Source organism: Durio zibethinus, chromosome 11 (genome assembly GCF_047325235.1).
Source record: "Durio zibethinus cultivar Kanyao isolate XHJ-2024 chromosome 11, ASM4732523v1, whole genome shotgun sequence".
In the NCBI taxonomy this organism is placed as follows: domain Eukaryota; kingdom Viridiplantae; phylum Streptophyta; class Magnoliopsida; order Malvales; family Malvaceae; genus Durio; species Durio zibethinus.
The window spans coordinates 7,433,123-7,456,206 of record NC_143172.1 but is presented as its reverse complement, the minus strand read 5'-3'; the positions used below and the strand labels follow the sequence as shown (position 1 = coordinate 7,456,206).

Here is a 23,084-nt window from a genome sequence, read left to right as displayed (position 1 = left end):
TTGACAAGCCTAATATAAACAGTACTGAGATACAAAGCCCAAAATGATAATTTGAGTCCAAGAGTGCGCGTCTTTGAAACATTTTCTTTATAGTCCCCCCCACTTTTATTTTTTTCCCCTTTTTCATAAACAGTAGTTTATTCCTTCTCTTCACACGTTTTCGTTTAGTACATTTTAGTTTGCGTGTTTTAGATTGTTGCTTCTGAAATTAGAATTCATACATTGTAAATAGCTAATTGAAAAATCCATTTATAAACACTCATAATATCTATGAGTCTTTTTGTTGAAAACTGATTGATAACAACTCAAAATTTACTTCTAATCCAAAAGTGTTTTAAAAGGATGATCAAGCATTCTTAATAACAACGGGCATATAGAAATTATTGCAGTAATGAGCAGAATAAACAAGATATACTTTGAAAAAAGCATTTTGTTGTTGAGCTGTTTTATTAGGAATAATGTGAGCAATTTTAAGTACTCGAAGTTTTATAATGAAACAAGTTTTCAAGAAAATACTCCAATTTCTTTGGGTGAAGTTACAGAGGTTTTTAATGAAATTACAAACACTATTATACAACAAATAAATTAATCAATAAATTCATCATATAATTAAATAAAGTTAATATAAAAATAAATCAAATTTACAAACTATAAGGCTTAAATTTGAGATTTTAAAATTCAAAAACCTCCTAACTATTGATATTTTTTTCATTAGACATCTCTTTGTAAATGGTATCTAACAATTTGATGTACAATATTATTTTGTAGTTGGTTGATTCCCTTCTAAGTTCTAACCACTGACATCGTAAACAAGACCTGATTGACAAGTCTTGATCTAACATTTACTATTTAGTTAACCAAGTTATTCTTAATCTCTTATTAAGCTATACTTAAAGTTATTATTATTACTTCTTCAAACAAGTCGGGGAGTCTTGTCTTAGCACTTAGATGCTAGAATTCTTTGTCCATGAATTACTGGACTGATAGAAAGATTTAAGTACCTCAACTTGGTCAGAAAAAAGTTGATAGACATGTTCAAAGTCCGAGGCTTCAGCGCGCGGTTGGTTTCTTTTATTATGAAATCAAATGAATAATGTTGATGGGGCTGTCTCTATCCTAAAGAGGCAAACCAGGTGCAAGCGAGCGTGACTTTGTCATTAATAAGGGCGGAGTAGTTGAGAGAGTCCAATACAGCTTAAGTCATTTCCAGAAAACACTACTATTTTTGTTTGTTTTCACTAAGGTTAGCTTGTAAAATCTCAAAAGAATGAAAATTAACCACAGAATTCCCAATTGATTCAAGGTTTGCCATGTATACTGTGGTTGTTGGATGAATGAGAAGACCTAGCAGCAAAGACTACTCTACTAATTGTTCAAGATATATGTTTAACAAAATTGACAAATGAGAGGAATTGACACGACTTTGCGTGTATAAGTTTGGGCGAAAACAATCACTTTTGCATTTATAGTTTGGGCGAAACTGGGTGTTGACAGAAATTAAGGAATTCAACTGTGTGGAAGAGCCTGTGGGCAGTAGTGCCACTGGTAATCGGGTGATTTAAGGAAACTTTTTGAATATTTATTAATATCCTGGTCTTGGGCATATGCATTGCTGATTCCCATATAGTTTAGCTCTTTATCACATTTATGTATTTTGACTTGTTAATTTAAATCCGTCAGTACGTCAGCATCATATTTCTCCATGGTTTGTGGTTTCTCTTTTTAGGAATTAGTTCATAGCTTTTTCCTCGGTCAATTTGGACTTCCTTCATCCATCTGGTTTATGCACCGCCGGCCTTTTTCCAATTAATGATTAATGCATTCATCGTCTGCAGGCCTGAATAAAAAATTTAATTAACCCTACGCCAAATCTTCCATGTTTAACATAAACGGAATATTGGTGGCATAAGTTTGAAAAAATTACCTGCACTCCCCGGGACTTTCCTCTAATTTTAAGGTGACTAAACTTTCTGCCCCCTTCATACAAATAAATAAATCAATAAAACTCGAACCTGCTGGGTCTTCTTGAACTCTATATAAGAGACCCTCTGCTTGGTATTGTGGAATCACAATTTCCAGACAACACACAATAAACAATCGCAACAATGGCCAATAAAACACCAGCCATACCTATTCTCCTCTCCCTACTTGTCCTAGCCCTTATTGATGTCTCTAAAGCCGGTGGGATTGCCGTGTATTGGGGTCAAAACGGCTATGAGACTACCTTAGACAAAACATGTGAGACTGGACTGTACCAGTACGTCAACATCGCCTTCCTCAACAAATTTGGCAGTTGCCGGATTCCGGAACTCAACCTTGATGGCCATTGCAACCCAAAATACGGCGGTTGCAAAGACGTTCGTATAGCCATAAGAAACTGCCAAAAGCGTGGGATCAAGGTGATGCTCTCCATTGGTGGCGGAAGTGGCCAGTACTCTCTGGCTTCTAAAGCCGACGCCAAGAATGTAGCCGATTATTTATACAACAATTTCTTGGGTGGAACATCACTTTACAGGCCACTAGGCAATGCTGTCTTGGATGGCATAGATTTCAACATAGAGCTTGGCTCCACAAAATATTGGGATGATCTTGCCCGCTACCTAGCTGCATATAGCAAGCCAGGAAGAAAGGTTTACCTATCGGCTGCCCCTCAATGTCCATTCCCTGATAGATACTTGGGGGCTGCCCTTAATACGGGACTTTTTGATTATGTTTGGGTTCAGTTCTATAACAATGCACCTTGTCAATATAGTCCAGGTAACACTAGGAACCTTTTAAATTCATGGTATAGGTGGACTGCATCCATTAAGGCGGGGAAGATATTTTTAGGGTTACCAGCAACCAAGGCAGCAGCATCAACAGGGACTGGTTACATTCCACCCTGGGAGCTAACTTCTAAAATCCTTCCGCAGTTCAAGAAATCACCCAAATATGGAGGTGTCATGCTTTGGAATAGGTACTTTGATAAAATCAGTGGTTATAGCACCGTCATTATGAACAGTGTGTAATAAAATCATGAAAGTATGATTGCGAAGCAACATTGCTTGGCCTAGTAGCTTAAGCAAGCCTCTAGACTAAACTAAAAGTCGGGGCAAATGGTGTTCAATGTGCTAAATAAGTTGCTTCTGCTTTTTCTTTTTTTGTTTTTTTCCCCTTTTGTCATTTGTATTATTTGTCCAAGCAACGATTGTAATAAGATGGGCAGTATCACCCGTGACAACAAAAATAGGAGATATGGCGTGGAGCTGACGTTTTTAGGTTTTAGCCCGCCTTTAATAAAAAAATTAAAAATGTTCAGTCGGCCTTAAACAGTTAGACCTTCTTCAACCCAAAAGCTAATAGGAATATGACAACCTGACAAGCTAATTAATAACGGGCCAAGACTGGATCGAACTGAGCTTATCATGATAAAACCCATATAAGACTCCCCCTTTTTTTGAGAAGGTGATTTTTCAAGTTTAAACCAGTTTGATTAAAACACAAATAAATCATCATGACAAGAGCTTACTATTAATTATAGTTTGATTTCACTGGAAAAATCGCCTACATGGATTATGTATGGATGTTTGACGATTCCATCAAACCACACTGTGTTGCTGGCGAGCCGAACACATGAAAATATAGGCAGATGATCACATTCCTTTTGACAAGAAAGAAGCTCAAGCTCAATTTATCAGCCTCATATTTCGTACTGAGACAATTTTGAATACAAAATCAGAATCGTCTAAACTATGCCCACTCACCAAGACTTGACTGCTTTCTTGTTGAGGGGCAAAACTAAAAGAACCACGAAAAGAAAAATATACCAGGAAATCTCAAGCAAAAAAAAAAAAAAAAAAACCCAGAATTATAAGGCATGCAGGCATAGATACGAGGCAATGCTCAAAAAAAGTCCTATCAATCACATGATGTGAGAGAAGCTCCCAAGCCTAATCTGAATACTCTTCTCTGTTACCGTGGAACTATAAATAGCATGAAGAAGATAACTCAGTCATATGGGCTCTGCGTCTTCCTTCAGGTGCTACACTTTTCGGACCTGAATATTATGAGTGGACTGGAATCGCCGGATGGGCTGTCTGCCACTCTGAACAAGAGCCACCTCTTCTCCCTCCTTCACCTTTCTTTGCTTCTGCACGTCAACCATAGAATTCACCATGTAACAAGCACACAGTTGTTCTAGCACACCATACCAATAATCCATCTTTTTTGCAAGAAAACAGTGGAAGAAAAGCAACAAACAGCACCAAGGAGCAGTATGATCAAATGTACCAGACTCCACAGACATTACGACCAATATTTTAAATATTATTCATGATAACGACATACGACAATTGTACAATTTTGATGCTCTCACACTAAAATCCCTAGTATGGAAAGCTAGAAAAATTGCAGAATTCCCCCTATTTGCCTTTCTTGCAGCCTTAAGAAAATGACCGTTTAGTGAGGAAAGGAGAATGGTGGCTGTAGGATGGTTGGCATGGTTAGGGTGGCTGAGCAGGTTTTTAAGGGTATTTTAATAATTTTATTTTTAAAAAATAATTTTATAATTTTTTATATTCAAAATCAAATCCAAAATTAAAATTCAAATCAATTTTATAACACAAGAAAATATCGAATTTTAGATCATGTAAATAAAATGATTATTAGAGTAAAATTAAGCGATATTAATTTAGTGTATTGATCGCTAAAATTAGGTTTATGCAAAACAGAAAATTAAATTTGTTCAGATAAAATTAGATTTCAATACCCTAAAAGAAAAATATCCATGAAACCATTTAGTAGAAACCCAAAGCATTGAAGGGAAGAAGTCGGCTCTTGGTCAAATTTCTTTTTCCCTCAAGCATTGCCATTGTTTTGTCTGCTTCACAGTTGTTTTTTTTCTTTCTTGTAAGTCACGGGCATGGAGATACTGTTTATTACATACGTTTGCTGGTTTAAGAAGACTCTGTTTCTATTAGACTGAGTGGCATTTTAAGTCTATAAATATGAAGGCCGTTAGCACATTTGGAAGCACATCTTCAGCAAAAATGGCGAGAGAATCTCTAAACAAACGAACACTTTTCTTTCTTCTTTTAGTCTTAGTGTTATGGGTCGAGACTTAAATTTTAAATTCGCACGGTTTCGAGATTCGAGCATTCATCCATCCGACGTCTCGGATCAGTCTAACTGCCATGATTCACACTATCTCTTTCTTGTGAGGTGCCTTTTGTAGGATAAAATCGTGAGACCAGAGGGGTCAGAGTGGATAATACCTGATTCAGAGCTTAAGTCTCGACCTGTGATAAATGGTATCAAAGTCAGCCCTAAACCTTTCGATCCACGTCAAGCACCTTGAAGGAGGTAGGCAAGGTGGTCAACTTCCGTGACGAGGGCATCATGAAATTAGGTGCGAAAGAATGTCACGGACCTAAGGAGGAGTCCTGAATCTCACATCGAACATAATAAGAGATCATTGGGGTATAAAAGGGTTCACACCATCTCTGTCTTGTGAGGTACCTTTTGTAAGATAAAACCGTGAAGCTAGGGGATCAAAGCGGACAATATCTCACAAGGGTGTGAACCGTGGTAGGTAGGCTGATCTGAGACGTCGGATGAGTGGATGCTCGGTTCCCGGAGCGGCGCGGGTTCGGAGCTTAAGTCTCAACCCATGACAAGTGGTATCAGAGCTAATCCTAAACCGTTCGATCTACGCCGAGCACCTCGAGGGAGGTAGGCAGGGTGGCCAACCTCCGTGACAAGGGCGTCACGAGGTTGGGTGGGAGAGAATGTCACGGACCTAAGAAAGAAGTCCTGAATCCCACATCGAACATAATAGGAGGGTCACTGGGGTATAAAAAGGTTCACACCACCTATTCCTTGTGAAACGCCTTTTATAGGGCAAAATCGTGAGGTCAGGGAGCCCAGAGCGGATAATACCTCACAATGGTGTGAACCGTGACGGTTAGGTTGATCTAAGACGCCAGAAGAATGAATGCCAAGGTTCCGGAGCCATGCAGGTTCGAAACTTGAGTCTCGACTCGTAACAAGTGGTATTAGAGCCAGCCCTAAACCGTTCGATCAACGCCAAGCGCCTCGAAGGAAGTAGGTAGGGTGATTAGCCTCGTGATGCCTATCTCCGTGACGAGGTGTCACAAGGTTGGGTGGGAGAGAATATTACGGACCTAAGGAAGAGTTTTGAATCCCACATCGAACATAATAAGAGGGTCACTGGGGTATAAAAGAGTTCACACCACCTTAACCTTGTGAAGTGCCTTTTGTAAGACAAAATCGTGAGGTCAGGGAGACCAGAGTGGACAATATCTCACAAGGGTGTAAACTGTAGCAGTTAAGTTGATCCGAGACACTGGATGGGTGAATGCTCGAGTCTCGGAACCACGCGAGTTCGGAGCTTAAGTCTCGACCCGTGACAAGTGGTATCAGAGCCAACCCTAAACCGTTCGACCCACGTCAAGCGCCTCGAGAGAGGTAGGTAGGGTGGCCAGCCTCCATGACGAGGGCGTTACGAGGTTAAGTGGAGGAGAATGTTACGGATCTAAGGAAGAGTCATGAATCTCACATCGAACATAATAGGAAGGTTACTAGGGTATAAAAGGGTTTACACCCCTTAACCTTGTGAGGCGCTTTTTGTAAAATAAAACCGTGAGGTCAGAAGGGTTAGAGCGGACAATACCTCACAAGGGTGTCAACCGTGACAGTTATGCTGATCTGAGACGTCGAAAAGGTGAATGCTCGGGTCTCGGAGTCGCGCGGGTTCGGAGCTTAAGTCTCGACCCGTGATATTAGCACTAATTGAAACTTCCCATGCCGGTGGTATCGCCATCTGCTGGGGCCAGAATGACAACAAGGGCACCCTGACCGCAGCCTGAGCTTGGCTCAACTCAATATTGGGATGATCTTGTTCGTTATCTATCACCTTACAGCAACCAGGGAAGAAAGGTGTATTTAACAGCAGCTCCTCAATGTCCATTTCCTTACAGATTTCTGGGGACTGCCCTTAATACAGGCCTCTTTGACTATGTTTGGGTTCAGTTTTATAACAACCCACCATGCCAATACTCTTCAGGCAACACCAACAACCTTATCAACTCATGGAATCGGTGGACTTCATCCATAAAAGCAGGGAAGATATTTCTGGGATTACCCGCAGCACCAGCAGCGGCTGGAAGTGGGTATATTCCGCCGCAAGTGTTAACTTCTCAAATACTTCCGGTGATTAAGAGGTCACCTAAGTACGGAGGTGTTGCGCTTTGGTCTAGGTTCTTTGATACTGATGGTACGAATGGCTACAGTGCCTCTATTGTGAGTAGTGTCTGAGCAAGTCCTACATGGTGTACTCTCTTTTAAGACCTAGACATTAAATCTTGCTTGGTCTTCTATGAAAAATAAAATATAATAAATTTGAGAGATATCCTTATCAGTTAATCATTTTGGTTTCCATGGTTTAAGTAACGATTGATTCTCCTCATAAAAGTAAAGAAATAACTAAAGAATTGAGCATGAACAAGTTGCCTTTGCCTTACGCTGTCCATTTAGCTGCAAGTGAAGTCATAGGTAAACCACCTTTTTTTTTTTAACGAAAGTCATAGGTAAACCTTGAATTGAGCAGTCGGCTGGATTGTCCAAATGTGAACGTTGGGTTTTCGTCCATTCTTAGAGTGGGCCGGTGGGGATGGGAGTGTACCCTTAGGCCGTAGCCTTCGGCACTGGATAATGGGAGGCTGCGCGTGACAGTGCGTTAATGGAAGGATTTGTTTGACGAGGGATGTGGTCCAGTTGACAAGTCTAATGTAAACAGTACTGAGATACAAAGCCCAAAGTATGATAATTTTGGTCCAAGAGTGCGCGTCTTCGAAACATTCTCTTTATAGTCCCGCCCCCCACTATAGTTTTTATTTTTCCTTTTTTTTTTATATATATAAACAGTAGTTTATTCCTTCTCATCAAACGTTTTCGCTTAGTACATTTTAGTTTGCGAGTTTTAGATTATTGCTTCTGAAATTAGAATTCATAAATTGTAAATAGTTAATTGAAAATCTCATTTATAAACACCCATTTTAGCTATGAGTATTTTTGTTGAAAACTGATTAATAACAACTCAAAATTTACTTCTAATCCAAAATTGTTTTAGAAGGATGAAAAGGCATCCTCAATAATAACGGGTATATAGAAATTATTGTAGTAAAATAACATCTGGTTTCAGAAGATGGAATGTCCTTTTATTCAGAACTGATTGAATTATTACAAGCGGGATAAATAAAATATTCTTATTAGAAATAATGAAAGCTTTAATTAACTAAGTTATTCTTAATCTCTTATTAAGCTATACTTAAAGTTATTATTACTTCTTCAAACAATATTTTGGGGAGTCTTGTCTAGAATTCTTTTTCCACTAATTATTACTAAACTGGTAGAAAGATTGAAGTATCTCAACTTATCAGAAAAAAGTTGATAAGACATGTTCAAAGTCCGAGGCTTCAGCGCGCGGTTGGTTTCTTTTATTATGAAATCAAATGAATAATGTTGATGGGTCTATCTCTATCCTACAGAGGCAAACCGGGTGCAAGCGAGCGAGACTTTGTGATTAATAAGGGCGGAGTAGTTGAGAGAGTCTAATACGGCTCAAGTTATTTCCAGAAAACACTGCTATATTTGTCTGTTTTCACTAAGGCTAGCTTGTAAAATCCCAAATGAATGAAAATTAACGGCAGAATCCCCAATTAATTCAAGGTTTGCCATGTATACTGTGGTTGTTGGATGAATGAGAAGACCTAGTAGCAAAGACTACTCTACTAATTGTTCAAGATATATGTTTAACAAAATTGACAAATGAGAGGAATTGACACGACTTTGCATGCATATGTTTGGGGGAAAACAATCACTTTTGCATTTATAGTTTGGGCGAAACTGGGTGTTGACAGAAATTAAGGAATTCAACTGTGTGGAAGTGCCTGCGGGCAGTAGTGCCGCTGTTAATGGGGCGATTTAAGGAGACATTTTGAATCTTTGTTAATATCCTGGTCTTGAGCATGTGCGTGGTCGATTCCCATATAGTTTAGCTCTTTATCACATTTATGTATTTTGACTTGTTAATTTAAATCCGTCAGTAAGGCAGTATCTTATTTCTCCATAGCTTTTTACTCTGTCAATTTTTGACTTGGTCAATCTGGTATTGACGAATACCATATTCACTGTCTGCAGGAGCTGAATAAAAAAATTTAAGTAAACCCTAAACCAAATCTTCCAAGTTTACCCAGAAATAGAATGGTGGCATCAGTATTGCAGGACTTTCCTCAAATTTTAAGGTGACTAAACTCTCTGCCTACTTCATCCAAAAAAATAAATCAATAAAACTCGAACCTGCTGGTTCCTCTTGAACTCTATATAAGAGACCTTCTGCTTGATATTGTGGAATCACAATTAACAGACAACACACAATAAACAATCGCAACAATGGCCAATAAAACACCAGTCATGCCCATTCTCCTCTCCCTGTCTAGTCCTTATTGATGTCTCTCAAGCCGGTGGGATTGCCGTGTATTGGGGTCAAAACGGCTACGAGATTTAAGAATATAATCGATTAAATTTAAATCGATATAATATTAAGTTTAAGTTTAAATTCTATTAAAAATTTGAAATTTGATTTAAATTGAATTGAATTTTATTTTGTTTTAATTTAAACTTGATTTGAAATAAAAATTAAATTACTTGAATTTATTTTATTAATATATAAAAATAATATTAAAAATTTAAAATTCGATTTAAATTGAATTAAATTTTATTTTGTTTTAATTTGAACTTGACTTGAAATAAAAATTAAATTACTTGAATTTATTCTATTAATATATAAAAATAAATTTAATTTTTATATTCGATTAAAATTCGATTATTTTGACTCAAGTTTAAATTTAAAATTTAAAATATTGTATTAATTAAAATATATTAAAATATAAAAGTTAAGCTCGATAGTTATTCTTATTAAATATAAAAATATTTAAATTCAATTCGATCTATAAATTAAATTTAATTTAATTTGATAATAATTAAATTTAATTTAATTTTTATTTGAGTTAAATTTAAATAATTTATTACTACTAATATATTATTTTAGAAAGAGAGACTGGACTACATCAGTCCTCAACATTGCTGGCTGTGTCCGGATCCCTGAACTTAACCTTGATGGCCATTGCAACCCAAAAAACGGCGGTTGCAAAGATGTTCGTATAGCCATAAGAAACTGCCAAAAGCGTGGGATCAAGGTGATACTCTCCATTGGTGGCGGAAGTGGCCAGTACTCTCTGGCTTCTAAAGCCGACGCCAAGAATGTAGCCTATTACTTATACGACAATTTCTTGGGTAGAACATCACTTAACAGGCCATTAGGCAATGCTGTCTTGGATGGCATAGATTTCACCATAGAGCTTGGCTCCACAAAATATTGGGATGATCTTGCCCGCTACCTAGCTGCATATAGCAAGCCAGGAAGAAAGGTTTACCTATCGGCTGCCCCTCAATGTCCATTCCCTGATAGATACTTGGGGGCTGCCCTTAATACGGGACTTTTTGATTATGTTTGGGTTCAGTTCTATAACAATGCACCTTGTCAATATAGTCCAGGTAACACTAGGAACCTTTTAAATTCATGGTATCGGTGGACTACATCCATTGAGGCGGGGAAGATATTTTTAGGGTTACCAGCAACCAAGGCAGCAGCATCAACAGGGACTGGATACATTCCACCCTGGGAGCTAACTTCTAAAATCCTTCCGCAGTTCAAGAAATCACCCAAGTATGGAGGTGACATGCTTTGGAATAGGTACTTCGATAAAATCAGTGGTTATAGCACCGTCATTACGAACAGTGTGTAATAAAACCATGAAAGTATTATTGCAAAGCAACATTGCCTGGCTTAGTAGCTTAAGCAAGCCCCTAGACTAAACTAAAAGTTGGGGCAAATGGTGTTAGGTGTGCTAAATAAGTTGCTTCAGATTTTTTTTTTTTTGGTTTTTTTCCCCTTTTGTCGTTTGTATTGTTGTGTCCAAGCTACTATTGGAATAAAATGGGCAGTATTGCCCGTGACAACAAAAACAGGAGATAAGGCATGGAGCTGACGTCTTTAGGTTTAGCACTCCTTTTTTCAAAATAAAAAAATGTACGGTTGGCCTTAAACAGTACGTCCTTCTTCATCCTAAAAGTGAATAGGAATATGACAACCTGGCAACCTAATTAATAACGGACCAGGACTGGATCGAACTGAGCTTATCTATAAGACTTTCACTCTTTTTGAGCAAAGTGATTTTCCAAGTTTGAACCGGTTTGATTAAAACACAAATAAATCATCATGACAAGAGCTTACTATTAATTATAGTTTGATTTCACTGGAAAAATCGCCTACATGGATATGTATGGATGTTTGACGATTCCATCAAACTACACTGTGTTGCTGGTAAGCCGAACACATGAAAATATAGGCAGATCATCACATTCCTTTTGACAAGAAAGAAGCTCAAATCGTCTAAACTATCCCCACTCACCAAGACTTGACTGCTTTCTTGTAGAGGGGGGAAACTAAAAGAACCACGAAAAGATAAATATACCAGGAAATCTCAAGCAAAAAAAAAAAAAAAACCTAGAATAATAGGCAATGCTAAAAAAAGGTCCTATCAATCACATGATGTGAGAGAAGCTCCCAAGCCTACCCTGAATACTCTTCTCTGTTACCGTGGAACTATAAATTGCATGAAGAAGATAACTCAGTCATATGGGCTTTGCGTCTTTCTTCAGATACTACACTTTGCGGACCTGAATATTATGAGTGGACTGGAATCGCCAGATGGGCTGTCTGCCACTCTGAACAAGAGCCACATCTTCTCCCTCCTTCACCATTCCTCGCTTCTGCACATCAACCATAGAATTCAACATGAAACAAGCACACAGTAGTTCTAGCACGCTATACCAATAATCAATCTTTTTTGCAAGAAAAAGTGGAACAAAAGCAACAAACAGAACAAGGTGCAGTATGATCAAATGTACCAGACTCCACAGACATAACTAATAGTATTCTGAATATTACTCATGATAATGACATACGAGAATTGCACATATGTAGATGCACTCACAGTAAAAGTCATTAACTATCTGAACACCCTTTATGTAAGCATTTCAAAATTGGGTATCATGGAAAATCCCTAGTACGGAAAGCAAGAAAAATACCAATTACAACATATGAGCAGAAAACTATGTTGAAGGTCAATATCAGTCCAACTCAAAAATGGATCCAACCTGGGTCGAAGTTTTGAACCCAAAAGCCCCAAGATTCAACGCACCCCCTATCAAAATAATACATAAAGGTTTTGAAATATTTACACGTTTTAATCAACTCCACTGGATACCTCTGAACAACCACTCGAACCTTGGTCCAAAATAACTGTGAACCAACTGATTCAGGAACAACTACATCTATAATTACCAGCCTATTGAAGGGAATTTTCATAATGAATTCTCAGGTAAAACCTTACCTGCAGCAAAGCTAAAGCATTCTTAAAGGTTTCCTCGGCATCATCTGAGAACTCCATGTATATGGAACATACTCCTTGATACAAAGCTAATCTTTGTTGTATCCTTTTCCTGCATGGCCATTAAGTCATTGTCAGTCAAACTTTCAAGATCATTAAGCCCAGTAATGGTAGATACTCATTTTCAGCCATAAACTACTGGCCAAATATTGCACTTCTGAGTTCATTGATATTGCCATTGCACTACCTTTTGGAATTAATATTTCTTCATCAAGCCAAACCTCAAATGGGGTAGACCATTATTATGCCATAGTACAAGATGGATCAGACAGAAAGCTAAAACCCCAGCTCTCAACCCTCAGTGCCCTTACCCATCAAAAGAAAAGGAGAAAGAAACAAATGGGAGGAGGCTTTAACTGAGATTAAACAACAGCAACCATACAGTAACAAATTTGATATTCAGCAACAGGTGAAACTCACTCGTTTGTGAAGGCAAAAATAGTGCCAGAAGGACGATAATGGCTAAGTAGTATAGCCATGAAACCAGTTCTAGTGAAGACAACAGTGGAGATTCCAAGAGTATTTGACATCATAGTTGCATGATATGCAAACATCTCACTCATGTGGTTCTACAGAGAAGAAGTATCTGCAGTCAATATTGATAGTTAACAAAGAAAAATAAGTAAAGCATATGGAAACTGGAAAGTGCATGTAGCATGTAAAGTGACCTTAAAAGCTTGACCAAGATTAAGGGGCATTGCACCACCAGATACGGTTGCTTCAGTTCGTAGTGCAACTGTATGCATCACTTTAACAGCTTTCAAAGGAAACCTGCAAGAAAGTCAAATCTATTCACTAGAGTGCACTTAGGTAGAGTAGCAAAGGTAAAGCAAGATGGCAGATACGACATTTTAATTTTATGTCCCATGGAAGTTTGGTAAGTTGATTTTTAGTACAAGTCATGCCCATATTCTTCTAGCTTCACCAACTAGGATCCAAGAACATCCATATAAACCTTCCAGCTTACCTCAAGGTAAGTTACTAAATTAAACAATTATTCCAATATAGATAATTATTTATTAGCATAAGACAAAATCAAATCATTACCTACTTTTAATAGAAAAATTAACAAGGGGTGGATTGCCTTAAAAGAAAGGAAAAGTGTGAAGAGGAATACGTTAAAATAAATTTCTAAAATGCCAACGTAAGTAACTTACTTTCCATGAGCTGTTTCTCCAGAAAGCATGACAGCATCAGCACCCTCCCGAACAGCAATGGCAATGTCAGATACCTCTGCTCTTGTTGGTGTTGGATGAACAATCATGCTTTCAAGCATATTGGTTGCCACAATAACAGCTTTCCCCATGCTTCGACATATTCTAATTATCTCTTCCTACGTTTTAAACCAAGTAGAGCTCTGAGAGGCTAAATAAACAAAATTTCATTGCTTTACTGGTAAAGAAAATATGTTTGATAAATTCATCTATATCCAGTTTTTAATGTTCATTCAAAAACTAAACCAACCTGCAAAAGAGGAACCTCCTCAATAGGAAGCTCAGCACCGAGATCTCCTCTTGCAACCATCGCCTAAAATAAAATAACATGCATTACTTTCTACATAGCACATATATGGCAGAAGTGGCAATAACCAGATTTTACTTTCATATCACATTATCTACCAAACTTCCGCTACCCTCCCCATTACAGCAGAGAAAATAGTAAATAGAAGTAACAGCTAAATTCCCCAGATGGCACTTAATATTTGAAATGAAAAGCCTCACAATATTTTAGCACCAATTTTCCAAAAATTTGAACAATTTTTTTCTTCAGCAAAGATAGAGCTCAAAGTATGAAATAGTCAGAAAACTAACTACACCTATACATGCATAAAAAAATAACCCTAAAATTTAGCTGCATTAAGGGTCTAATGAAAAGATTTAAGTGATTACCCCATCAGATGCTGTTATAATTGAATGCAAATTTGGAATAGAGTCTGCACTTTCAATTTTAACAATAACATGAATATCTGCATTGCAACCTGCCAAAAGCAAAGGAAAAAGACATCATTAGTGGAGAATATAAAGCATATACCAAGTCCACAGTTATTATCTCATAAAAATAAAAAACTATGACAAAAATTGTAACTTACTTTGCAGATAATTCTTCAACTCATGAACCACTTGTGCATCTTTAACGAAGGAAACAGCATAAAAGTCAACTTTATTGTCTACTCCAAATTTTATGTCATCCCAGTCCTTTTCTGCAGTAAACCAACTGAAACAATTAAACGTTGCTCCTTAAGATCCCTCAACCCTATAGAGAGTGAGTGAGAGAAAAAAAAAAAAAAAAGAGAAAGAAGAAGAGGAAAGTAGAAAATCTATGAAGTAATAGAAATGATAACAATTAAAATTCAAGGACCAACCAGTAATAGAAGGTAGTGTAGCACTTTTTCCTCGGACATTTAAATGCCGCCTAGACTTAAGCTCACCACCATCAACAACTTCACATTTCACTGAATCTTCTGTCTTAGATTTCACCACCAATGACATCATACCACCTACATCATGAATCAAAAGTCAGAGGAACATATAATCAGCATAATGAAAAAAAAACCATTGAGATTTTTCTAGCATTTTGTGTTCATAATCTAGTTAAGATTGATTTAGAACAGCAAACTCTTGTTTGATAATGAAAGGATACACATTAGCCTAGAAATGTAAAGATGATTCTATGCTACTAGGTACTTTTACTCAGCCAACCAACTTAAGTCTATATAGTCAACAAAATTTCTCTATAATGCTAAAGATTTCATTTGTGACTTAGTGAAAGACCCAAAAAAGTATGAAGGCATTTGCATAGGCATAGTTGCATTATTATTAAAAGATCTCGTTCACTTCTCATGTTTATGTTTAGGCAGAAGGCACTCCTGACAACAGCATCAGCAAACCCCTAGCTAAATAATCAAGAACATGGCAGGTGAGGTGAAAACCTTTTTGTGGAAAACCGATTCCTAACTAGATTTGATTAGGTGTCATTCATTTAGTATTTTGGTTGTTTCCTAAATAAAAGAGATTTGGTTCATTGATCAAATTCCTACTTGGTAGTTTCCATTTATTGTTAGATGATTTTTAGGTAATTTGTTATTATCTCTAGGATATCATGAGATTTGTCAGATTTGATGTTTTAGCTATATATATACTCTTGTACTCTAGAAAGTTTCTTAAGAATTCACAAATAAAAGTTTCCATGAATTTCTTCATGGTATTAGAGTGTTCATCCTGAATCATCAAAACCTACATATATATATATATATATATATATGTTTTCTTTCTATCTTTCTTTCTACACCATGGCCAGCAGCATAGGTGTGTCCGAGCCCCCTATTTTGCCTATCATTGGTCATAAACTCAATGGACAAAACTTCATCTAATGGTTTCAATCAGTGATGCTATTTGTTTGTGGAAAAGGTAAAGAGGATTATCACATGGGAATGGCTGTTTTACCCAGTTAGGATAACCTGAAGTACCGAACCTGGAAGTTGGAGAATAGCATGGTAATGTAGTAGTTGATCAATTCTACGACTAACGACATTGGTGAGAATTTCATATACTACAAAACTGCCAAGGAGATTTGGGATGCTACAAAAGAAACCTATTCTAACATAGACAATACGTATGCAATATTCGAAATCAAAAGCACTCTACATGACCTGTGGCAAGGAGACTACTCTATCACGGAATATGTTAATTCCTTAACTTGTTGGCAGCAATTAGATATCTTTGAAGAAACAGCAAAGAAGTGCCTCAACGATAGTCAACAATATAGGAAAATAGTAGAGAAAGACCGAGTTTATAAGTTTTTACTTGGTCTAAAAAAGAGCCTTGATGATGTTCGTGGGAAAATTCTTAGCATCAAGCCATTACCCATCATCCGAGAAGTTTTCTCTGAGGTTCGCTGAGAAGAGAGTAGAAGGGAAATGATGGTAGTGACATCATGCAATCCACAAGAGATAGAAAATAGAAAATTCAACCTTTGCTGCACGAGGACCAAAATCCCACCAAAGTGGTGAAAATCAACAAAAGAAAGGTAACGGACCTTAGTGTGACTACTGTCAGAAGGCAGGACACAAGGGAAAATTGTTGGCAAATCCATAGGAAACCTGCTGACTGCAAGCCACGTTCTACTCGAAATTGAGAGAGTCATGGAAATTCTGCCACCACCCCCAGAATCAAGCCCGTTCAATAAAGAGCAATTAGAACTCATTCAGAAAATTGTTTAGCAATCTTTTCAGAACACTGGGTCAGTCGTAAGCACAGCATCTGTTGCACAAAATGGTAACTCTCTCAATGCTCTACTTGTGCAAAGATCAAGATCAAGATCTTGGATTGTTGATTTAGGCGCATCAAACCACATGACTAGTAATGCATCGATGTTCCATGAATATAGCCCATGTTCTAAAAACCTCACAGTTCGAATAGCAGATGGGTCACTCTCACAGGTAGTCGAACCAGGTTTAGTCATTATTTCAAAGAACATAACACTTGACTCTGTTCTTCATGTCCCTAATTTAGATTGCAGCCTTCTGTCTATTAGTAAAATTATGAGAGATCTTAATTGTGATACTAAATTTCTTTCTAACATGTGTGAATTTCAGGGCTTGGATTCAGGGAAGAAGATTGGCAATGCTAAGATGTGTGCTGGACTCTATCTCCTTAAAGATGAAGAATCTAAGATACAATCATGGAAGAGTGCTTGTTCGATTTCATCTTCTAGTAAGAGTAAAGAAAATACAATCATGTTATGGCACTATTGTTTAAGACATCCAAATTTCTTGTACCTCAAAAAATTGTTCCCTAATTTATTCAATAAAGGTTTTGAGTCTTATCAATGAGAAATATGTCAGTTTTCCAAACACACTCGCAATTCATATCCAAGTCAACCATACAAATCAACTCATCCTTTTTCTATGATCTATAGTGATGTTTGGAGACCATCGAAGGTTACCAATATTATAGGCTCTAGATGGTTTGTTACCTTCATTGATGATCAGACCAGGGTTACATGGTTGTTCCTCATGAAAGACAAGTCAGAGGTTAGTTCAATATTTCAACATTTCAACAAAAGGGTGAAAACTCAATTTCAAGCAAAAATTTAGGTGTTCAGAACAGATATTGGGCGAGAATACTATCACTCAGTTCTTGGATCTTACTTGTTAGATCAAGAAATTATTCATAAAAGCTCATGTACTGAAACTCCTCAACAAAACAGTGTTGCCAAGCAGAAGAACAAACACCTGATGGAAGTTGCAAGATCTATTATGCAAGCCTCTCATGTCCTGAAACATTTCTGTGGAGAGGCAATCGTGAAAACAACCTTCCTTATCAATAGGATGCCTTCTCGAGTACTAAAATTCCAAACCCCCTGTCAAACACTTCTCAAAACCTACCCTCATGTCCAAATCATTTCCTCCATACCAGTCAAAATGTTCAGATGTACTACTTTTGTTCTTATACACCAACAACAATGCAGTAAACTAGACCCCAAATCACTTAGGTGTATATTTCTTGGCTACTCACCAAACCAAAAAGGCTACAAATGTTTTTCACCAACTACCAGAAAGTTTTACACTTCTATGGATGTCACCTTTTTTGAGAATCAGCCATTCTATCCCAAAGCCAATATTTAAGAGGAGAGTTCTAGGAAATATCAACTTTGGGAGATTGAGCCATCAACTGATCCTTCCTTTACTTGTCTACCAATTCAAATTCCCATTTCAAATAATTCTTCTTTTTTTTTCGAGTCATGTAGTCATCCCGAGTTTCCAAAATCTCCTGAAACTGTGCAAGAGACAAAAGCTAAGGAAATGATTGTATACTTAAGGAGACCGAAATCTCAAAATGAGATAGGGACCTGTACATCTCCAACACAAAACCAAGATTTTGAACCAAATCCAGGGATTTTTGAAATTCATACAGGTAACACAATTACTAAACCTATCTCTGATGATTTTCCTAGTGATCTTGATCAGCCCATTGCTATAAGAAAAGGTGTGAGATATAGTACTCAGCATCCTATTGGTAACTTTGTTTCCTACTTTCTAAGCACTGGTTACACCATTAACTGATGTTCATATACCAAATACCATCCAAGAAGCGCTCAAACAACCAAAGTGGAAGGCTGCAGTAATGGAAGAAATACAAGCACTAGAAAAGAATGGCACACAGAAAATTATTGATCTTCTTGGAGGAAAGAGCCTAATGGGATGTAAGTGGATTTTACTATCAAACACAATACAGACGAAAGTGTAAACAAATTCAAAGCTCATCTTGTGGCTAGGGGGTTCACTTAGTCTTATAGGATTGATTATGAGGAGACGTTTGCTGTTGTAGCAAAACAGAATTCTGTCAGTGTGTTACTATCACTTGCTGCAAACTTAGATTGGCCTCTTCACCAACTCGATATCAAAAATGCATTTCTGAATGGTGATTAAGTGGAAGAGGTCTACATGAAGATTCCTTCAGGGTTTGACAACCACATCGGCAAGGTATGTAAGCATCAGAAATCCTTATATGGCCTCAAACAATCTCTTCGCGCCTAGTTTGATCGTTTGACTAAGGCTGTTAAAAAGAATAGGTTCTCACAATGCCAATCCGACCACGCCAGGTTTGTCAAACATTCATCAAATAGCCAAATTGCTATTATGATTGTTTATGTTGACGATATTATCCTCATACGAGATTATGAAGAGGAAATAGTTGGATTAAAGCCTCTTTTAGCTAAAGAGTTTGAAATAAAGGACTAGGCACAGCTTCAATATTTTTTTGGCATGAAAATAGCTCGATCAAGAAATGGTATTTCTGTTTCACAACAAAAATACGTACTTGATCTTCTCAACAGGGATGCTCGGGTGTAAACCAATGGATACTTCGATGAACCCAAATGTTAAGATGGAAACCGGAGATGGAAGTCCTCTCACAGACCAAAACAGATACGAGAGACTTGTGAGAAAATTAATTTATTTGGCACATACTAGACCTGACATTGGCTATGGTGAGCAGATTTATGAATAATCCTACAAAGACACATAGAGGTAATATATCAGATCTTTCAACACTTGAAAAAAATCCAAGCAAAGGGTTGCACTTCAGAAAAACAATAACTAGAGATGTGGAGATTTTCTCAGATGCAGATTGGGCTGGTTCTATGACAGACTGAAGGTCAACTACAAGGTATTGTACGTATGTGTGGGGCAACTTGGTCAACTGGAGGAGCAAGAAACAAGCAGTGGTAGCTCGAAGTAGTGCTGAAGCTGAATTTAGGGCTATGTCTCACAGGATTTGTAAAAGAATTTGGCTTGAGAGAATGCTACAGGAACTGAAGAAGTCAGTTGGGAATTCAATGAAACTGTTTTGTGATAATAAAGCAACTATTAACATTGCCAAGAACCCTGTTCATCATGATTGAACGAACCATGTAGAGATTGATTGCCATATCATCAAAGAGAAGATTGAAGAGGTGCAGTCAAACTGGTCTACACTTCAACAGAACATCAAACAGCCAACATCCTCACCAAGGTTCTTCATTGTGGCAATTTCAAGAATTTGAAGTCCAAGTTGGGTATGATTGATATCTACCACCCAACTTGAGAGGGAGTGTGGAAAACCAATTCTTAACCAGATTTGATTAGGTGTCATTCATTTAGTATTTTTGTTGTTTCGTAAATAAAAGGGGTTTGGTTCATTGATCAAATTCCTATTTGGTAGTTTCCATTTATTGTTTGAGGATTTTTAGATGATTTGTTATTATCTCTAGGAAATCATGAAATTTGCTAGATTTGATATTTTAGCTATATATATACTCTTATACTCTAGAAAGTTTCTTAAAAATTCATAAATAAAATTTTCATGAATTTCTTCACTTTTAAATTATTTCTAGATCATTAAATTCTTTCTTCAGCAAATGCTCTGAAAGACCATATTACATATTTGCAGTCTTACACTCTTGATAATTGCATCATAATGCTAAAAGCATATCATATTTTCAGACTAAAGGGAAATTATGACTATAAGTCTAGAACTGAGCTCCATTTTACTTGAAAAGTTCGAGATGACTTTGCACATGCATGCTGGCTGCTAGTTTAATGGGGGATGCATCAAAAAGTTAATAAAACCTACATACTTTCAAATTCTGTTGAAAGAATCAAGGTAACATACCATCAACAAGAAGCATGTCGCCCACTTCTACATCATTAACAAAATCATCATAGTTGACACTGACACAATCAGGTGTCCCAACCCCTCTCTGAATTGTAAAAGTAAATTCCTGTCCAGTTGTTAATGTAATTGGTTGGGGTAAGTCGCCACTCCTAACCTCAGGACCCTAATAAACAGAACCAAGTAATCATAAGAACACAATGAATGAATATTTAATGAAAAATGAAATGAAACAGATTAGAACTATTAAAAGAAAAGTACATAATATCACTTATATTACTGTTGCCTACAACACTATGTCCAACAAATTTAATGGCTCATAAACTCACAAGGAAAACAAATGAATGGAGCCAAAAACATTATGCACACACATGTACGTATTTATATTTGTAATACAGTCTCTCTCATTTAAGTGCCCAAACCAGATACTGACTAACATACCGTCACTTGTACATGCTTGCTGGGCTTACTGCAAAATTGACTGCTATGGTCATGACCATAACAGAACCTGTTTTCAAAATTCAAGTAAAATTTTGGCAAGTTCACATAGGTTTATGATAAGAGCATTATCTAAGAGGACAAAATCCTGATAATAATTTTGAGAAAGAAAGGTCCATCCGATGTATAACTCTCACAATACCTAACTCATTGACTCAAGCAACGTAGCATAACTGCTTCTACACAGTAAAAAATAAATGAAATTGAGGGAACTTGCCTTGGTGTCAAGCATAATTGCAATGGTGTTGTCCTTGGATTGTGCATTATATTCCTTAACTAAATCAATAACTTTCTGATGAGATGCATGGTCTCCATGAGACATATTCAAGCGAGCAACATTCATTCCAGCCTCGGCCAATTTCCATATCATTTCTCGTGTGTTTGTTGAGGGTCCAATAGTGCAAACAATCTTTGTTTTACGTCTAACAGTAGGCTTGGACCACATACCCACTGATGTGTCATCTACTTGCTGAATCCCCCTTAACTGCTCATATTGCTCCTCCCTCTGAAGGAAAAAATGGTAAGAAAAGTTACAAGCAATGATTTCCAGCGAATTTCTCTCTGCAACTGTCCATGATAAGTTATTTAATTATAGATAAAACAGCAACCAAAAGCATACTGATTATGTCATGCAACAACAATGCCCTCATCCTATACCAGAGTAAATAACAATAAAACTTGAATTTCAGGTGAACTCCAATGTGTAATTCAGACTTCATCATTCTAACCAAAAAATTAAGTTGTTATGCATTTCAAGGGTCCTTTTCTTTTACCGGAAAAGGAGAAATGGCTGGATATTATGACCCCTATCATTCACCTTTTATATTTTTCATTTCTTGGAACAATTTCTTTAGCACAAGGATAACCCACATTATACCAAGCACTGGCTTGTAACAAGATCTCACCGGAAATTTTGACTTGAGACCTAACTTTTTCTCATGATTTGCTTTCTTGTTAGAAAACGCAACAGTGTCAAAATTCCCCTTTTTAGAAAAAAAAATCAACATTTCTATTTATGGATGGTGCAAAGTTCAATAATAGGCTAATGCATTTTCAAAATACCTCACAGAACCTTATTCAACTTGACATTTACTTGACTACGCTCAATCATAATATTATCAATCCAACGCCTATTCCTTTCTTAGCTCCTAACTTAATCAAAAACATTAACTAAGATTCAAAAACGGTCGATTCAATTTTAATTTCTTTTCGCGTGCTCTATCAGCAACCAAACACATAAGGATAGCAGACGATCAGAGAGGTTCAAAGTGGCACAAACCTTCGGTACATCCTCGGGAGATACGGGAATAACTTCAGGCTCGGCACCTGCGGCTCTCTTGGCAGCAATCCGAGAGTTCGTCCTAAGCACGACTCTCTTGCTCTTCTTCTTCTTCCCGTCTCGTGCCAGCACTTTCCAAGCGAAGCTCGCAGGCTTGATCTTCTCCACTCGCTCTTGAATGGATCCAGAGCCCTGGCTCAAGAATGAAGCATGGAGAGATCTAGTGGCCACCACTTGAGCCATTGCTAAAATGAGAGAGAGATAGAGAGAAATAGATGAAATGAAAGCGTGTAACGGGAGAGGAAGGTGACGAAACGGGAGGGATTTTTAAGAAAGAAATTGGAGGTTGGAGAAATCGCCGCTAAATTTGGCGCAAGGTGAAAACAAAGGAGGCCGGAGAATGAAGAGAGCTTAGTTTGTATCGAGAAGAGTATGGCGACTTTCATTCATCTGCTTTTTGCGCTATAACTATTTTTTTCAAAACGGTTGGGAATTTGATTAACTTGTTATTGTCAAGGAGTATACGACGTCGTGCTCAAGTTGGATTGAACACTTTGATATGACACGACGTCGTTCGAAAGT

The 23,084-nt window shown here is 37.3% G+C and overlaps 4 protein-coding genes across 5 annotated transcripts; 3 read left to right on the top strand and 1 right to left on the bottom strand.

Moving 5' to 3' along the window:
- Positions 1–2,020: 2,020 nt before the first annotated feature.
- LOC111290502 (hevamine-A-like) lies at positions 2,021–3,149 on the top strand. Its single transcript, XM_022881840.2, has one exon. It carries the CDS (start codon positions 2,106–2,108, stop codon positions 3,006–3,008), a length of 903 nt encoding a protein of 300 aa, XP_022737575.2. The 5' UTR covers positions 2,021–2,105; the 3' UTR covers positions 3,009–3,149.
- Positions 3,150–4,468: 1,319 nt separating this feature from the next.
- Positions 4,469–7,314, top strand: LOC111290725 (hevamine-A-like). Its single transcript, XM_089768716.1, has 3 exons — positions 4,469–4,498; positions 5,213–5,296; positions 6,862–7,314. Exons 1-3 carry the CDS (start codon positions 4,469–4,471, stop codon positions 7,312–7,314), a joined length of 567 nt encoding a protein of 188 aa, XP_089624842.1.
- A 2,192-nt stretch (positions 7,315–9,506) lies between these two features.
- On the top strand, positions 9,507–10,980 carry LOC111290740 (hevamine-A-like). Its single transcript, XM_089768714.1, has 2 exons — positions 9,507–9,542; positions 10,068–10,980. Exons 1-2 carry the CDS (start codon positions 9,507–9,509, stop codon positions 10,863–10,865), a joined length of 834 nt encoding a protein of 277 aa, XP_089624840.1. The 3' UTR covers positions 10,866–10,980.
- Positions 10,981–11,349: 369 nt separating this feature from the next.
- On the bottom strand, positions 11,350–22,939 carry LOC111289913 (plastidial pyruvate kinase 2-like). 2 transcript variants are annotated; one of them, XR_016346296.1, is made up of 12 exons: positions 22,503–22,939; positions 21,441–21,728; positions 20,726–20,891; positions 14,935–15,069; positions 14,662–14,772; positions 14,462–14,550; positions 14,037–14,099; positions 13,730–13,905; positions 13,241–13,343; positions 12,993–13,158; positions 12,516–12,624; positions 11,350–11,892 (listed from the first exon to the last, which is right to left on the bottom strand). XR_016346296.1 is itself a non-coding variant. In XM_022881272.2 (12 exons), exons 1-12 carry the CDS (start codon positions 22,743–22,745, stop codon positions 11,785–11,787), a joined length of 1,740 nt encoding a protein of 579 aa, XP_022737007.1. In that variant the 5' UTR covers positions 22,746–22,939; the 3' UTR covers positions 11,350–11,784. The 2 variants fall into 2 exon arrangements, 1 of the variants encoding a protein (XP_022737007.1); XM_022881272.2 differs by having other exon boundaries at positions 12,993–13,141.
- Positions 22,940–23,084: the final 145 nt, after the last annotated feature.

Coding starts and splice junctions, on each gene's coding strand:
- LOC111290725 (XM_089768716.1), top strand. CDS start 4,469: ATGGTTGGCATGGTTAGGGTGGCTGAGCAG. Junction 4,499..5,212: donor TGGTTAGGGTGGCTGAGCAG/GTTTTTAAGGGT, acceptor TGCCTTTTGTAG/GATAAAATCGTGAGACCAGA. Junction 5,297..6,861: donor CTGTGATAAATGGTATCAAA/GTCAGCCCTAAA, acceptor CCCTGACCGCAG/CCTGAGCTTGGCTCAACTCA.
- LOC111290740 (XM_089768714.1), top strand. CDS start 9,507: ATGTCTCTCAAGCCGGTGGGATTGCCGTGTATTGGG. Junction 9,543..10,067: donor TGGGATTGCCGTGTATTGGG/GTCAAAACGGCT, acceptor TTTTTATTTGAG/TTAAATTTAAATAATTTATT.
- LOC111289913 (XM_022881272.2), bottom strand. CDS start 22,745: ATGGCTCAAGTGGTGGCCACTAGATCTCTCCATGCTTCATTCTTGAGC. Junction 14,773..14,934: donor TACACTACCTTCTATTACTG/GTTGGTCCTTGA, acceptor GGTTTACTGCAG/AAAAGGACTGGGATGACATA. Junction 14,100..14,461: donor TTATAACAGCATCTGATGGG/GTAATCACTTAA, acceptor ATTTTATTTTAG/GCGATGGTTGCAAGAGGAGA.
- LOC111290502 (XM_022881840.2), top strand. CDS start 2,106: ATGGCCAATAAAACACCAGCCATACCTATTCTCCTCTCCCTACTTGTC.